Consider the following 18,713-nt stretch of genomic DNA (forward strand, 5'->3'; position numbering starts at 1 on the left):
AGTTAATATAGGGGATGTGGGGCTATTTTTGACTGTGGGGCTATTTTGGCTGTGGGGCTACATTGATATATAATTTTTTCGCATATTTCTGAAGAAACTTAGACCTTACAAATATTTTATTTAGTTCCACAATGGTTTTGTCGATCTAAATTGCATTACAATAAAGCCCAGTTACCTTTAGAAATATGCGAGAAAAATCATATATCAATGTAGCCCTAGCTCAAAATAACCCCACCTCCCCCTAGTAACCAATCGAATAACAATAATAACAAAATAATTTATTTATGTTCATCAATGTCATAGTCTTACCAAAGAGAAATTAAAGAATGTTATCAAAGAGAAACTAAAAAATCGTTGTTTTATCTTATTATTCTATGTTTATTCCCTCTATTATTCCTTTTAGTAAAAAAAAACATTAATCTTATTTTAGAACAATATTCATAAATTTATTTCACTATAAGGGGAGCTTGTGCAGCTTCGTAGGTAAAAATGATGTCCAAGATTTAAGATTTTTAACTGAATGCCACATAAGCCGAATCAATTAAACCTCTATGTCAAAAGAATATCTTACTTATTAGGATTGTAATTCCATCTCAAAAAATCCCGGGAAATCCTTAAATTTTCCTCTAGGCGAAAATTAAAATTTAATTACGATTTTTACGAAGGCATCTTCGGTAAATTTAATTTTCCGAAATTCTGGTTTTTTCAGCTACGTATAATTTGTTTTTCACTTATGTACGCCTCATTTTCACCGTAACCACTACACCGAAATACAATAATTTCCACATGCATATTCAAATGACACTTTTATCTATTTGCTTTTACCGTTTATAGCAGGTATCATGCGTTTAAACATCATTTTTATACAATTTTTCTAAGACATGATGTTGTAACACTATAGGAAAACCTTTCACTGGGTTCTGATAGTCAGTAGGGCAATAGGCAAGGCCGTTGGGTCTTGAACAGATATGATCTCTGACTCGACTCGCACTTCGCACAGTTTTTAGTTCGAATCCCGCCCGGTACAAAGAACTGAATGTTTAGAAAAAAGACATTTTCATACACTGAGAGAAAAAAAAGATTAAAATTTAATCTTTTCTTCATAATTTCAAGTCTTTTTAGGGCTTAAAAAATATTAAGATTTTTTTATTCTTAATATTAGTCCTATAAAGAATAAAATTAAGTCGGAACTGAAAATAAGATTTTTTTCGAATAACTTTAAATCTTTTTTTTCTAGAAGATATATAGCAGATTAAATTTAAGACTGCAGAAGATTAATTTCAAGATTTATTTCAACTGATTTTAAGAATAAATATGACTAAAAATAAGTTATAATTTTAAGATTTTTTTTTAATTAAAAATAAGTCTCTGTCACTGTTTTCAGAATTCACTTATTCTATCCAGCAAGCACAACGATATGCTGAAAACGCTAAGTTTTTTAGCTAACTGCGCTCGCTGAGTAACAGCTCCTGGAATTTCCTTTTTGAACTTCTCACGGTTTGAAAAATCGAAGTATTCAGCAAAAGAAGCAGGATACAATTTGCGTATGAGTCTGAAACAAATAAAAAGAAATTGAATTTTAGGATAAAAGAATACAATAAAATGATTGTTGTATTACCTTCTGTTAAAAGGGGATCATAGATTTTCTTCAATAGTCGCTTACTGGATTTATCTTTAATATCAATCGCCATGTTGGACAGGAGCCTAGTGACAATCCGAGCAAAATTCCTTATAAATGATGCACTTTCACTGACGTTTGGGTTTTCAGTGTTAAAAACCATCATCTGAAATGGTTCAAACTTCATGAAAAATATCTAATAAAAGTGTGTTGAGTATTAAAAAGATAATTTGTAAGAAATTATGAATTGATAAAAATATTTCTGATTGAAACAGAAATGCGGTAAATATAGGGCAGAGTAAATATTCTAGAAATATTCAGAAAACCTATTCTATTCCATGGGAAAGTCCTACATCCTATGCCTGTTACCCTTAGACCTTTTAACGCATCTTGCGTACATATACACAAACTGAAAGTTATTGATCTTCTTTCACTAACTATTATCAGTCTGTTATTTAATATTTCAAAAATACAAAATAAAAGATTTCTAAACAGATTTCTACCTAACTTGTATCCGGAAATACATAAAAATCCAGCTACGTCGATAAATACAGTTAAATTTACTAAAAAACATCAATCATATTGTTTGATAATAAGAAACACGGATTTGACCTAGATCCTTCTCCTCCTTTATTACTAGGACAACGTTTCGGAGCTTGTTGGCCCCTTCCTCAGGTATGCAAAGTAATGGGTGGGAAATAGGGTCTGGACACAAAATAACTACGTATATACACACTACTGGACAATAATTGCATGCTGGTGGTCAGAATGCGACTGCGACTGCGACTGGTCGCATTCTGACCACCAGCATGCAATTATTGTCCAGTAGTGTGTATATACGTAGTTATTTTGTGTCCAGACCCTATTTCCCACCCATTACTTTGCATACCTGAGGAAGGGGCCAACAAGCTCCGAAACGTTGTCCTAGTAATAAAGGAGGAGAAGGATCTAGGTCAAATCCGTGTTTCTTATTATCAAAAAATTAATCTACTGACCGATCATCTAATATCAATCATATTGTATTCAAGAACACAAAAACTCATATAATACCAATAGAAACTTAAGATTCTCAATTAGAAATCATCCAACTTGCATTCGGGCATTGAAACCCTCCAACTAAAGGCTCAGATTCTTTATCAAAAATGACACAACTTGCCTCCGGAAACTAAAAAAGTTCAGCTAAAAAAATAATTCACAGTGATTTTCACTAAAAACTCACTAATCTTAAATTAAGACACGGAATATATCTTTGTCAACCGTCCCGGATGCTCCCATGGAAAAGTTAGGTTAGGATGATTAGCACATTTGTATTGAACTTACCCAGTTTTCTTCACACCACTTCCTGGGGTGATACTTAAGGACGATTACGTCTCCAATGAACTGATCATAAACACTTTGGAGAGGGCTTCAGCGTCTAATATCTCCAAATGAAGTCTCCTCCTGATGAAGTCGCATTCTGACAGACGCTTTACACTTTTCTCACTATCTCCAAATTTTCGCACAATACCTTCAATCTCATTTGCCTCCTCAGCTTTACACACATCACAATAATGGTCGTCCCACTTGCTATCCATTTTTCTAAAAAAAAAAATATGGCAAATTACAAAAAGAAAATAAAAAAGGAAAATTGTTTACCTCTGGTGCTAACGGCTTGACGCTCACTGCCAAAATGGCCGACCATCACCATCTCGCTAAAAAAGCTCAATTCTTTTTCTCACTCTCTCACACAGCACGGACACATTGCTGCGCGCTATATTGGTTTCTTTCTCTCAGAGAGAGTGAAGAATAAAAACAAGTCTCCAGAAAAGATTTGAATTTATAACTAAAACGACTAAAAACTAATCGAAGATATGAAGGAAAAGATTAAAATTTATTCTTTTAGATTAAATTTTATTCTATTTTTGCAGAATAAAATTAAGTCGTCAAAAAATATAATTTTAAGATTTCTTTTTTCTCTCAGTGTATGTAATAGAACGTAATAAAAATGCACTTCCTCTGCTCAAAAACTCCGGAAGCATGGAAAAGCTTCCATATTTACGGGGTAAAATAATTTACCCCGTAAAGTAATTTACTTGTTTAGTAAGTAATTATTTAGTATAACGCAATTTATATAACTTTTTATTGTACTTGTCCATACCATACGTCCTCCGCCGGCTTAGCATTAAGAACGCAACCTATAAAAAAACGGAAGAGTCACATACGTGGTTGTTTAATCATTTAAAAGCAGAAAACCTAGTACTAAGGCATAGGGTTGTATATTGTATTTTCTGTGAAGATAAAACTTAGTCCAATGGCTGTCATATGTTTAAATTTAAAAATTAAAAATCTGGTTAACGTCATCTTTGTTTAAAAAAAAAATTATACAAAGCCTTTCACAGTTTTTTCTGAACGTACTGGTACATTTTTCATTGAATTGATGAATATTTTGCGGAATTATCAAAATAGAAAATCAGCGGAATCTCGTGCCGGTTTTCAATCAAATTCAAGATGCATCAGATGACGCACAGCCGGTTAAATTGTTTGTTGAGACAAGCCCACAAATGATACGAATAAAGACAGGAAAATGAGAATAATGGTTAGAAATAGCATAATTTCTCTCTTATTTCCTCTCTGTTTTTCACAATATTATATATACTTATAATTCGTCACAAATACAAGTAAAATATCTATAAATAAGTAAATTTCACCAACAGTTGTCAGCTATCTGTCTTCATAGTCTTCTCAATGATGGATGTATAGTTTGTAAGGGAGACCTTTTTGAAAAAATATATATATGAAATAGTAAATAAATAAATATGATGAAAGATTAATAATGCTTGAAAATGAACCCAAAAAGATATAGGTGTCAGTGAGTGAAAAGTGAAAAGAGAAAAAGAGTAAATATAAATAAAAAAAGAGAACATTTTTTTAGTGGTGCTTGTGCGATAAATAAAACAGAATTGTGCAAATTATGGATAAAAATTAATAGTTATTGCTGTAGTAAAAGAAACCAGTAAAATAAATTACTAAACAAAATGGATCGTTCGATGTACGGAAAAATTGATCCTGGGGCACGTCAACCATATCGGTGTACAGTCAGAGAAGGAGGCATTCTTCCTGGATGTAAGTTTTCAAGAACATTCCAAAGACACAAAATAAAAAGAATCTCTCGCACATAAAAATCCTCAATTTGTTGAGATTAAAATGCAAATAATTGATATAATCTTGAATTTATTGAGCACATACATTTTATTGAAGAGACCACACAGATGAATAAATAAAATAACTTTCAAGAATCGAGGAGATATTACTTTGTTTTACATTGGCTCCACACACGCCTTATGATTATTTTTTCTCCCATTTTCCTGACAACCATCTTCAATAAAACTGCATCAAATTTATAATGAAAACTGAAAACAGCGAAACTGAATGTAATTATTTTAATTACACAACATTCTCAACTCAATTCATGACCATAATTAATTTTCAACGCAAAGGCGTAGAATGAGATGGAGAAAGAAGGAACTGCATCTAATTCAATTTATGAACATAAAAAAAAGAACGAGCGTCTAAACTTATGTCAAACAAACCATGTAAATATATTAAATTACATTCTCTAACCCCTTGTGCTGACACGAAGATATTCAATCCCCGTGGAAATTTAATTGATGAGTTCTGTAAATATTTATTTATGTGTTACCTACAGTAATTAGGGTTAAATGAAAGTCGTTTTGGAGGTAATAAATTTGATTATACCAATCATTAAAATATCAATGTTGATAAATTTGGTCGTTGTTTGGAAAATGTATTGACAGCTGGTATATTTTGAAATAATTCAATTTAATAAAAATTTATTTGAGCCAGCAGGTAAATGCATTATGCACAGAGCACAATAACTTTTGTTTGTCATCATGTTTTCAAAATTTCCTATGAGAAAGAGCGAGATGACTCTGTTTCATTCATTCTTATTGAAATGTCAAAAACATGTTTACAAGACAAAAGTTATTGTGCTTTAGATATAAAGTCTTCTACATATTGGAAACAATTTTCATCAAAAATTGTTTTTTGGAAGGAAATAGTCTACATTGTTGTAGGTGGAAACGTCAAAATTCTGTTAAAAACGCAATTTTTGACGAAAATTACGTCCAAAGTGTAAGAGTAAGAGGCCTTATGACCAGCGCATAATAACTTTTGTTTGTAAACATGTTTTCAAAATTTTCCATGAGAATGAGAGAGATGATTAGATCTAGATCTCACTCACTCTTATTGAAATGTCAAAAATATGTTTACTAAACAAAAGTTATTGTGCGCTGGGCATTAAAAGGAAATTTTTGTCACTAGCAATCAACAAAAACAAATATATTGAAAACATTTTTTTCTATTCTGGCAAAATCAAATTAAGAGTCTTTCGTTTTATCTGCAACCATATTAGATGCTAAATGGCTCCAGCACACTTTTCAGATCAGAAAAATTTCTTGAAATTAAAATTCACATTTCTTTCTGTTTTAAACGTTTTGGGTATGTCAATTTCACTCTTTTGCCCTGTTCTGCATCATTTAAACTTCAAAACAACTTCTATCTAGTTCCAAAGAGTAGGGTCGACTTATGCAGAATATTTAAGAAAAAATGTGTATTTTGATTTACGAAAGTTTTCCAGATGTGAAAGGTATGCCAGAGTCATTACTGTCCGATTTTAATTTTTAGCTGACAAATTTTTCACTGATCGAATTTGATTACTTATGCTTCCGGTACACCTTTTAAATCAGGAAATTTTCATTAAATAAAAATTTACATTCCTTTCTTTTATACACATTTTTGCATACGTCTATGCGTCTATACTATTTTTCTTACTCAAAATTAGATAGAACTAAACTGAATTTCTTAAAACGTTCAAAAAAAGAAGAAGAATGCGAAAGAGTTGGATAGCCATACTCTGTTCAAAAAGTTTTGTTAAACCAGCAAATACATCTTGTTAAAATTTTGCCAAAAGGATGTTATTTTCCAATTTGACAAAACTTTTTCCTGAATTTTATATGGACGAAGAAATATCATTGCGAAAATTTTTTTACCACGATCCAGTAGGCCGCCGATTTGACAAAACTTTTCTATACGGAAAAAATGTATGCAAGAACGACCTTTTGACAAACTTTTCTTGTTAATTTTACAAAACTTGTTTTTAGAGTATGTAAAAGGTTTGAGGAATAAGGAATGTGAATTTTTGACTTCATTAAATTTTTTAAGGAATGCCGAAAGCATTTGCTGATCAATTTAATTTTCTGGTAACCAAATTAATGCTCTGTTGATCGTTTATAATCTTTTACTATTCTTTTGTTTTTTTTTGCCAAAAAATGAACATAAACCTAAATTAAAACCTAAAACTAGGAAGAAAAATAAAAAATGCTGAAAGATATAATAATAATAATAATAAATATCATAATAATAATAATAATAATGACAATAATAATAATAATAATAATAAGATAAAAGCACAGAAAAAAATACACTAATCAATACATTTGTGAGATGCTTCTGGTATAAAAAGGGTTCCAATACCTCTTGAGTGTTAAATTTTAAGGTATTTTGGGATACATTTCAAGAAATTATTTATCATTGATTCAATTATTCAATACCATAAATTCGTTAATTTTCAATCACAATCAGTATTGATTTTATGGAATTGTACTATTGATCTTAACCCATTATAGTATTCATTGTACAGTATTATGGTATTAAATTTATCTTATTGTGGTGTGGATTTTAGGGTATTTATATTCCATTGTGGTATTGATTTTATCCCATTGGGGTATAAATTTTAGGGTATTTTGGTATTGATTATATCCCATTTTAGTATTGATTAAGATAAGATAATCAATACCTCGTGAGTATTGATTCTATTCCATTACAGTATTGATTTTAATGTATTTACGGCATTGATTTTATCCCATTTTAACTGCTCGACCTCCAAGAGAGAGGAGTTTCCACGATTCTAATTTCCTTCAACTTCTCACCATCCTGACTGCTAAACGGTGAGAGATATTGATTTCCGGTCTTCGATGACCCCCCCCCCCCACAAGTCAACATTCTCTAGCGAACTAATTTGATAAAGATTTTAGCGTATTTCCGGTATTGGGTTTATCACATTTTTTGTATTGATTTTAGGGTGTTTTCGATAATATTCGGTAATAAATAATACCATTACATCCTAAAAACAATACAAATATTTTCTGAATTTATGCCAGAATTGAATAAATCAATCTAAATTTAATGTATTATTTGAGAAAATTAGTATAGTTTTGGTATATTCAAATAGTGGTATTGAAATCATTACCACGGGAATCTTGATACTTGAAACATTTTTTGTTTGAAATTTCTTTGGTTATGAAATATTTCTTTTTTTTATAAATTAGGGAAACTCATTTATTAATTAAAAATGGTTATTTTTGAGAAATAAAAATACACAGAGCATCAGAAGTGTTTTATTGTTAATGTTTAATTAGATCAGTGTTTATAAACGTGTTTATATTAATATTTGAAGAGGACTGATGTTGCCATATTATTTTTTTACTCAATCTTTTAATTGCTTAAGTTTCTTATAGGTTATTTGGTATCGTATTCCTCTTGAACAATAGGTTATTTTAAAAATTCAGTTTATGTTCAACTTAATCATAAAATGAATATTTTTATATGATAAAACCGATAAAACATAATAAGTTCTAAAAATTTCCAATTGCAGGGTAATTTTATATTCACTTATATTTCTGCAGTAGTCACTAAAAATATAAAGTTATCATTGTTACCACGAATAATTTTCAACATTAGAAAATTTAATTTTAAAATAATTATATATTTTCTTGTCTTTGTCCACGAATACTAAAATAAGATTCTGTAAAAGTGAAAATGTCTCAAAAATATTTATTTATATTGTATTGTAAACAAAATAGAAATTTGAAACTTGTCAACATTATGCTTAAAATTCGTTAAATTCTATGAATCGTAAAATTTTATGCCATCCCATGTGTTAATACAGATATGCTTGTTAGAAACGCTATCGCTTTCACATCTTTTTAAGTTTTATATCTCACATTTTATGCAAATTTCTCCTATATGAAAATCACTTCTCTGCATCTCTTCATTGTTGATAATTTGCTTTTGCAATTCCGCAACATTTCCTCGAAAAGTAAATATTTGACTAATGATCTCTTTTGCAAAGCCTAACATAAAACAAATTTACGTGTTTTTTTTTTGCTGTTTTTATTGTTGTATCTATAAACACAGCCGGTAACTTCTGAGAAATAGGCGTCTGACTAAATAGACATTCTAAAACTCAAAGACACTTTTACGGCCCACTGCAGCCGTCAATGGGTTAAAAATGTCGCCAGTCGGCGACATTAAAAAAATGCATCTACTTTATTTATTTAAAAAAAATAGTCAGTGTTGCATGATTTGGGTCATTTACTGGTGAAGAACTTCTTACACGCAAGAACATGTGGGTTCTATCGTCTGTTCGTGGGTGTTTTTCTTTAAGAAGAAAATAAAAGTGTGACAGAGTGCATATTTTGTGCAGAATATTATATGCAGAAAATAGAATTGATGAATGAATTTTGCATCATGTTCCGCCCACTGTGGATAATTTTGCTTTTTGTGAAGATTGAAATTATATTCTGTGGAGGTTGGTGTCTTGGATTGAAGGCGTCTGAAGCATATGCTTCACACGATCGAAGAATTGTTGGATTATCTCGAGAGAGAGAGAAGTGTTTTCATTCATTCAACCTCCTCTTATATACTTTTAAAATATCCATTGATTGCCTTTTTTATGTAATTAGTTACATGTGCTTGGGTGTATATAAGAGAAATAAGAAATGAAATAACACACAGTGCCACATTGATCCTCATGGCCATAAGTGGGTGTTATCTGTAAAATAATTCAACAATCAATTAACCAGTTGAACTCAATGTATAAATCTCTCCCCTTTTCTCATTACTTACACATACTTTCTGGTTTTTCCAATTCATCCTTCTTTTGGTTATCTGTGAAATTTTTGCTAATTACTATTCTCACGATCGCAAATGATTTCGATCAATCTCGAATGATCTTCAAATTTTTTTCTATTCGAAGAATTTGGAATCAATGCATTTTCGGTGGTTTTTGAGAGGATCTTCATCAAGTGGAGGAAAATATTTTCTCTGGATGGGAAATCCAACCAATACCGCGATCATGTGGTATTTGTCTTCCCACCTTCTCAAATATACATTTGTATATGAATATACCGCACTTGTTATAATGTAATGGCGATTTCATTTTAAACAAATTCTCAGGAAACTGAAAAGAAAAATCGGTCAAATCTAGGGTAACTGAACCAAATTTCGGCCAGCTTGCAATTTCGACCATTTCTTTTATTCTTCAAATTTCCACAGCACAATAAGTTTTCTTAAATATGTTCTTGACATTTCGTGAGATCTAGATCTACAGTAAACTCTCTCAAATTCGGGCATATGGGACCGAAATGTCAGCCGAATTAGACAGAAATTCGGGCGACAAACTTTTTGAAATTCAACGATTTTTTATTCATGTGCATATAGATATTGAGTTTACACACTCATATATAACGTAAATTGCATGGAAATCCCTTAATAATGCAAAATCACATCAAAACTAAGACAAACCATGCCAAATTTGATTCATTTGACAATCATAATCAAACTTGAAAAATGACAACAAACTTTTTTCAAATGTAACCGCTGCCCGAATTAAAAAGTAGCCCTATCTTAAAAGAGCCGAATTAGCGAGAGTCTACTGTAGTTATCTCACTTCCTTTTATAGGTAATTTCGAGAAAACAAAAGTTATTGTACACTGGGCATAATAAAAAATCTAATTCGAGATATCGCAACTCGCATCGCAACTGACATAAGATTTTTCGCAAAGTTAAGTACGTTAAACGTTTATTTGAAAATTAAGACTGAAAAATTCTGTTACTAAACTGTTTCTAACGATAATATTGCTTCTTATTGTAAACAAGAGACTGTTATAGCATTACAGAATAATTTGAATTTTGTAAACGTTTTCGAAACGGTCTAATGCACTAGACAGGCTTATTTTTTAAGCTGAGAGATGGCTTGGTGGGAAACTAATAAAAATGAAGTCTAATGATTATTTTGATTATAATTACGTTATGCCGTCTCGTCTTAACCTGTAGGTCTGTCTAGCACACAAGCGAGTAAGAGAAATGACTAGAATTATGTTTCAATTATTTTCCATAAAATGTCAAAAACGACGAAACCAAATTATTGTGTATTATAAGCTAGGCAAAATTACTCCTGTTTTATATAAACATAAGGCAAGAGTACCCCGTTTCGAAATGGTACAGACACACAGTACACTGTAGGTACCTCGGATCGTCACGAATTTAATTAGGTGTCTCACGAAAAATTGGTTTTATAAAATTAATCAGATCTAATGCACTGCATTCTTGTGAGAGTTAAATAGTAAAAAGTAACAGATAATTTTTAAAAATTCATTTGAATTGGTGTTACAAGGGGCGTGACATTTCCTATGTTTCCCATATGTTTCTAGCGTGTCGAAAAACTTTTGAGTTTATTAGCTGTTTTCTGTCATTGTAGAATGAATTAGCAAATAATACAAATACAAAATAAAAGCCAATTTAATAAACAATAGGCAACCGGAAACCCCAAATTGGCAACCTTTGTAGTTTTGAAGACATCTCGTGAAATGTGTAAGAAAACAGGAAAAAATTTACACTAAAACTGGTCGCATTTTTCTGAGCTAATGTCACCCCACTGGTTGTAACAATATAGTAATAACCTGGCGATCCGATGAACACTACAGACCGCTGGTGCTCTTCCCTTATATATTTAATATTATTTGACATTTTAATATGTGAGTAAAATTTAGTTCTTGTTATCTCGTTACTCACATGTCCTGTTACAAAAATATTTATTTATTTATTTCGATGTACCGGGCATTGCTATTTTGTATATTGTTAAGTTAACATTTTTTTTATTCGATGACGCTTCAATTGAACAATATGCACCGGGCAGGACTACTCTCACAACTGTGACAGTCGAGCTGGGGGTCACACCGTGCAAGATCCGAACGCTTTTACCAATTGCACCACGGACCCCCAAGTTTCTAAGATATGTTTACAAAGCGAAAGGCATTTGTAAGGCAAACGGTGGGCCCAAAAGGAGACTTGGGTGCAGCGGTTCCGCGAGGAACCGCCCCCACTGTAATCTAAGGCAAATAGTCATCAGGGAAAATTATTATATGTAGCTTTAAACGTTTTCCCAAATTTTAGCAACCCATAATGCTAGATCACAGCCTGACCCCACCAAATACAGCATTGACCTTCGTTCAAAGCAATTTGCTTCTTTTTGCTTCTAAAACTCACATTTTTAGTTTTTTTTTCAATTTTTTTAAATAAAATATACAAAGTAGAATGACATATCTTTCAGTAAAAAATAAATTTATTTTAGTCAGATAACTTTAAATCGGTATTTTTATGGAAATTGGAAATGAGTTTTTTTGCATAAATATTTTTTGTTGCTTTTTCTCTCACCTGTCACACAAAACTGGGAATAGCAACAAAACAAAGAGTCAAAATTAGTTCAAACTTTCAAGAGATGTTTATAAGACTATTACCGAGGACACTATAGCACTTTTAAATAAATAAAACCTTTATTGTCGCTATAAATGTGATTTTTGTGAAGACCGCCTGGAGGCGGTCTTACCCGTTAGAGGGTGAACTACCTTTCTATCTTCTTGGCCTCTCTCATGACCTCAACTTCGTTAAGTGCTCTGTGAGATTTTGTTGTAGTTGTCTTCAAATGGTAACGGAAAGCTCGACTAAAGTTCAACTGCATGAGAGCACTTATAGCTTGTATGAGTTGCTCACATGAAGTATATAGATAAATGTAAATTTCTCTACAACACGGCATTCCCCCCATTGATGATTGTTTTAGAGCAATTTTTATTTTGAAATTCTTAACGATTTAATTCATTGTAGTTGCATAGAAAATTAAAAAGGAACTCCCAAACAGGTTATCAAAAAATTAAATGGAAAATAATGTGCCGTTACATTTTAACAAGTGCGATGTGTGGTATTGAGGGAGATCACAGAGGCAGACTATGCGAGTGACCAGGCGTCGCCATTGCCAAAAGTGATCTCACTCAAGTTGATCTCTCTCATGGCGCTCAATCGTTATTCCTTTACTTGTTCAAATCGCGACAGTGTTTTGTGTTGTTGACACACAAAATTTTCTATATTCTAACTTTGTTTATAATATAGTGAAAAATAGCCCAACGAAACAAATCACTTTCCGTCTTCCATCCGTTCTTGTGTCTAGTCTCTCTCTCTATCCTCTGTGAATTTCCCTGTACTGCTTTTTGTGCAAAAAGTATATCTAAAAGATCACTATATTTTCTGTGAGTATGATCTTGTGACGTCTTTTAGTTGGTGATCTTCATCGATCATTTTGTGGGGTTTTATCACTCATTTCATTTTACTATTTCGTTCCACATACAAACGCAATTGTTATCTTTTTTTTTTCGTCATGATCCCTGATTTTATTTTAGAGAAAATTAATAAGAAAAAAAAAACAGTTTTTCAATTTTCCACGCACTAATTAGTGTTGGTGTATTTTTGGATTACTTGAGACACCTCTCAAAGTGGATGTTGTTGTGTAATTTGCCAGGTTTTTTTTTATATTTTGTTACTTCAAAACCACCCGCAGTGTCATTAAATTAATTGATCTATCTTTCTGGCTAATTTTAATTTAAAGAAAAATATCATGAAAATTTTTTTCTATTGGTTTTTATTAATGAAAGGCACTGTAATATGTTTTTTTTTTTTTGTAAAACCTATCCCTAATGTGTTGCAGAAGGTAGAGAAGATGAAATTGAACTTACACCACTATTTACTATAAATATATTTTTTCTTACGTCATACCAATGTGTAGGACTGTGAAAATATTGTGTGTTAAAAATGGAAATAAGACACAGAAATGTGTTTGTGGCAATTTGTAGGTGATTTTACACACTTTTTGTCTTTACCTTCATGTGCGGTGTTGTTGTGAGTTGAAAAGAATTTCAATTGCGTTTACTGTGGGAATAATCGAAGAGAGATCACCAAGAGACGATTAAGATCAACTTTTGTAAGACTTTTTTAATGTATTAAATTGACAGCGATCCCCGGTGTTATCCAAAGAAATACAGATAATATACTTTGTGGAGTTGATTGAAAAATGACGACAATTTATCGAACACTGAATTCGCCTAAAGTGGATTTAATTCGCTATGAGCAGAAGATCAGTAAGTGTCATGTTATTTAACAATGTCTCAATCATTTGTAGAATTAACAAGCTTTTATATTGAGGGTGGGAAATAATTGTCTGTAGAAATTCTTAAAGCTTAATTGACAAGGAAAAGAGAAGAGTAAGGCAGATGAAGAGAAGATACTGGAATGAGACTAATATTTGGGCATCTCCTATAAATTCATGAATAAATTGATCAATATGCAAATTGATGTTTTTTTGAAAAAGGTCATTTCAATTATATAAAAATTTGAGAGATTTCTATCTTTGCAATTCTTGGCAAAAAGCTATTTAATTGATTTGTCGAAGAGCACGTTTTCCATGTAGTCTCTCTGCTGTCGGTTGGTTTATTGTTAACCCTGTATTTAATAACCACGTGTATTGCAAAATCAGACTTCTGAATAAATTTACACAAAACTTACAGACAAAAAATGAATAATCACACTTAAATCAACAGATGATTTGTTTAAAAAAATTATTTAATTATTATTAATCGCTTGGAGATATTTGTATTACAAAGTGTCTATAATGTCATATTCCGTAGTGGAAGAAACTGTTAAGTCCATTATTTTATGCCATCCAGGAACGCCTCCTCACAATGTTAATAACTTCTCCCATGCTCCCGGAGTTTTTGGACAAAAAATCATGTTCTCTGGTAGGAGAAGATGGGGCTATATTAAGCTAGAACTACAATCAAAACGATATTCAAAACGAACAGAAGAAAAAGGATTAAATTGACACTAGGTTTAACTTTATTTAAAGGGAAAAACTAACGTTTTCAATGTAACCCTAGCTCAATGTAGCCCCACTTCCCACTAGCATTTTTTCTTCACTGAGAAAAAAATAGGGTGTGATTAACTTTTTTTCCTCACAACTTTAACACTTTTTAGGAGTAAAAATATATCAACATTTTTTAATGTTAATTTGACACCTTTTTAAGGGTAAAATTAACATAAAAAAGGGTGACTTTAGCCCCCAATACACCTAAAAAGGGTAATATTTACACCGATTTTGGATCAATACTGCAGGGTAAAATTAACATTTCCGGAATGTTATTTTAACTTTTTCGGACTTCTCTCAGTGTTGGAAATTATATGAAAAATATTCAATACGATCCATGTTGTTGTTAAGTAAAGTCACTAATTATTTTATGTTTCATTCATTATTAAAAAAGAAAGATAAAAAAAATTATTTTTTCAATCTAAATCTAAATTTTATCTTATCTTTACTCATAATTTTGGTAAAGCTAAAGGACAAAAAGAAAGAAAATTTCATTAAGAAAGAGGTAATTGAATTAAAGACGAAAAATATTTGGGTAAGTGTGTCAAATTCCGGCCGGCTTGCAATTCCAGCCACTTTTTTTGTTCCTCGAATTTCAATCTCCAGAGATTATACAATGCAAAACATAACAAAAATGTCGTTTCGACACACGAGATAATGTGAAAAAGACACTGGAAAAATTCTGGGAAGGCAAGGAATTTTAAGAATGAAGGTGGCCGAAATAGACCACCAAAGCTGTGTCTACATTTTTTTTTAAATTTTAAAATGGAATAAGAATGATCTGAGTGAAAATGAAGATGATAAACTGCGTATAAAGTCCCATGCAACACTCCTTAAAAAGAAGGAATAAAAATATCAATTTGTATTAAAAATATTATATTTCAAACTTGAGACTTTATCGCTTGCACGCAACTATGCCGAAATTTGGCACAGTTACCCTAATGTCGTCGATTATCTCCAAAACTATGAGAGTTATAGTGGTCATTTAAACTTTATATCATTTTTAAGCTTCATATAGGCTTAAGATGAGAATAATTTCACTTGGTAATTAGGAAAATTGAATTAGAAAATTGCAAAAGTGTTTGAATTACGTTGATTTACGTTTAGTTTATACATTGTAGACTTAGGGGAAATGCTTCTAATTTTGTCCAGTTTCTTATTTTGGACACTTTGAGGATAACATTGGACACTAAAAATAAATTGATTAAAATGATGGATTTTTATTCCAATATTTGATGAATAATGAATTCTATCTAAATATTTGTTCTTTTTGGAATATTTTGACACTAAATACGTTAAAATTTGAATATGATTTGAGTTGAAATTGCTTTGTTGAAAATTCAGTGTGAGCAATTGCTTACGAGAAATATGACAGAACTTCGTGGCTTACTTCAGTCTTATTTAGTTTTGGTGAAGTACTAACAAAGTTTGTTCGCTGTTTTTGAGTGATATTATTGAATATTCATTGAATATTGTGTTGATTCACGTTACTGATGATTTGTACATTTGACCTGAAGTGAGATTTGCCTTGTGAATTATATTTTTCGTGTGAAAAATGGGAAATTTTTTAAGACATTCACCAGTGAGGTGATGATTCTTATTTTGGACAGGTGTTTTTCTCACGAAATTTCGTGAAGTTTTAGCTTTTGTGATGACTAGGTTGGACAAATGCCTGGAGAAATAAAGGAGCATCATCTCTACGAAAGAGATGCAGTGAGAAATGCCTTGAAAGGCTCCCGGAAAGGGCAGGGAATGAGCGAATCCGCACGTACTTGGAGTACCGAAGTCAACTCACTTTAATGAATGATATGGAAAGTTTCTGGGCTTCTTGTGACATTCCACGTTTCCCTTACATGACCATGAAGAGGACTTGGTAAGATTGGTTCATAAAATGAAGAACAATGGGCATCCTGTTGAGGCGGATTATCTGTCCAAATTTACAGACAAGTTGTAAAAATTGATAACCAAGTTGTCCAAAATAAGAGTCAAATTCACCTCTGCATATCAATTCATTTTTAAACGTATTAAAACTAATTTTAGTAAAAATGAGATGATAAATAGCTTGCCAAGTTTCTAAACAATCCTTCTGAAAAGAGAGTAACAAGAAAAGTCAATTAGTATTGAAAATATGGCACTTCAAACTTAGGATATCGATGCTTATATGCAGACTGTCCAAAATTATAAGCACTTCCCCTAAGGAAGAAGCTAACAAGTTAACAAACTTTAAGACGTTGTATGAGAACAAAAAAAGTCAAAGCGTGATTAATACTGTTTATTAAATTTATAATAAAGGACGTAAAAGGACAAAAAGTCAACCGAGGTGAAACTTCTAAAACATATCAGGAAAATTTACAAAATATAAAAAAACAAATATGGTTTAGAAGAAAAACAGAGAAATAGTGAAAAACTAAGGTTATATTAATAATGATGAAAGAAATAACTTGCGAGGCGGTACATGGAGGATCGGAATTAATCTTCTTTACCGTTTGACCTCTAAATTTTGCAACGGTTACACTTATGACTTAAGCCAAAAGACGGCTTAACATAATTATATTCAAAATAATTATTAAACTAAATTCACGTTAGGTCGTCTCTCGGCTTAAGTCGTAAGTGTCTAGGCTAGGAAATAAACATTGCCTTGGGTACTACTTTGAAGACTGTATGTTATATCGGACACATTAGTTTTTCGTAATTCCTTGTTTCTCAGGAAATTTTTCAAAACTTTCTTTGTGTCATCTCGTTCGTAGAGTCGATGCTTTATTGTTTCCTGCGGCATAGTAGCACCTAGAAATTGAAATTTAAAAAAATGTGGGATTTTGAAAAATAATACAAGTTTCCTATATATAAGAGATATAACTTCACTGCTACAGACAGGTGACAAAATGTCTTTTTTTTTTCAATACGAGAAAGTGAACCTAGAAAATTTCACTTCAGGCTAGAAGAACCAATTAGGGTGAAAGATGAGTCGACGGTGGATGATACTTTTATTTTTTAGTACAGAATGGTCTTCTAGTGACCATCAGTGTATTTAGTGCAATCAAAAAATGAAACACACAATTTACCAGAGCTTTCGACACCTATTTTATCTCCGTCAGGTGATATTAAATAAAAATACGTTATTTTACAAAAATGAAAATTCCTTCGACTGATACTGAAGAAAATGCTATAGAGGCGATGTTTCTTTTTATGAATTTTACAACATAAAAATTTGAATAGAATAAATTTGACTAAAATAAATAAGAATTTTGGGAAAGCAAAAGATGTGTCCGAAATAGTAAACATAATCACAGTTGAGAGACGTTTACAAAATGTCTATTTTTTACATGAAATACGTGAACCAGTTGGGAAATTTCACTCAATTTTTAAAGAACGATTAACTATTAACATGGACAAAAACAACCTTTAATGAAAACTATAATCATTTTTAATGAGAAACCTCGAATAATCATCAGTCATACTTCACCATAGTCCACAAGACTGCTAGCAACACAAACGATCTGTCATATTTATTTTGTAAGACACTTTCCACACTAAAATTTATATCACAATTTTAATTCAAGTTACACCCAAATTTTAACGAATTTTATGTTATTGCATTCTAAGAAGAACAAGTATTTAAAAGAAAAAATATTGATTAATTTAATTCCATGGCGAAAGTTATACTCACAGTGGCCGAAATTTGGTACATTTATTCTAAACCTGGAAAATTTCACCGGGGATTTAAAGAACCAATTGAACAAATTAGCGCAATTTTTAAGGAAAATTATACAATATTATTAAAAAAAAATTGAATTAAAATAATTATTGTGCTTCATCTCAGCAAAACAAAATTGCAAAATGAAGTAATAGGGTAAGTGTACCAAATTTCGGCATAGTTGAATGCAAGTGCCAAAGTCTTATGTTTGAAATGTAATATTTTTAATACAAATTGAATTTATTTGTTATCTTTTTATAAGGAGTGTTCCTTGGAACCTTGTAGGCAGTCTATCGTCTTTATTTTCTCTAAAT

General features: G+C 31.3%; 1 protein-coding gene and 1 long non-coding RNA gene across 10 annotated transcripts in view; one reads left to right on the forward strand and one right to left on the reverse strand.

Moving 5' to 3' along the window:
- Window positions 1-18,713, forward strand: part of LOC129806958 (leupaxin) — a 51,947-nt gene that overhangs the window by 10,941 nt on the left and 22,293 nt on the right. For 2 of the 9 annotated variants that reach the window (XM_055855835.1, XM_055855836.1), the window contains exon 2: window positions 4,312-4,720. The exons of 2 other annotated variants lie outside the window; for them this stretch is intronic. In XM_055855835.1, coding sequence (XP_055711810.1) covers window positions 4,633-4,720 — 88 coding nt within the window. In that variant the 5' untranslated portion in view covers window positions 4,312-4,632. Of the gene's footprint in view, window positions 1-4,311; window positions 4,721-12,768; window positions 13,039-13,797; window positions 13,924-18,713 lie in introns of those variants that run through there. 5 more of the 9 variants (XM_055855839.1, XM_055855840.1, XM_055855842.1 and 2 more) reach the window with 4 other exon arrangements.
- Window positions 1,303-3,040, reverse strand: LOC129806961 (uncharacterized). The gene is made up of 3 exons (XR_008752216.1): window positions 2,939-3,040; window positions 1,619-1,784; window positions 1,303-1,552 (listed from the first exon to the last, which is right to left on the reverse strand). It is a non-coding gene; the product is annotated as an uncharacterized LOC129806961 (long non-coding RNA).

Source organism: Phlebotomus papatasi, chromosome 3 (genome assembly GCF_024763615.1).
Source record: "Phlebotomus papatasi isolate M1 chromosome 3, Ppap_2.1, whole genome shotgun sequence".
Classification (NCBI taxonomy): Eukaryota; Metazoa; Arthropoda; class Insecta; order Diptera; family Psychodidae; genus Phlebotomus; species Phlebotomus papatasi.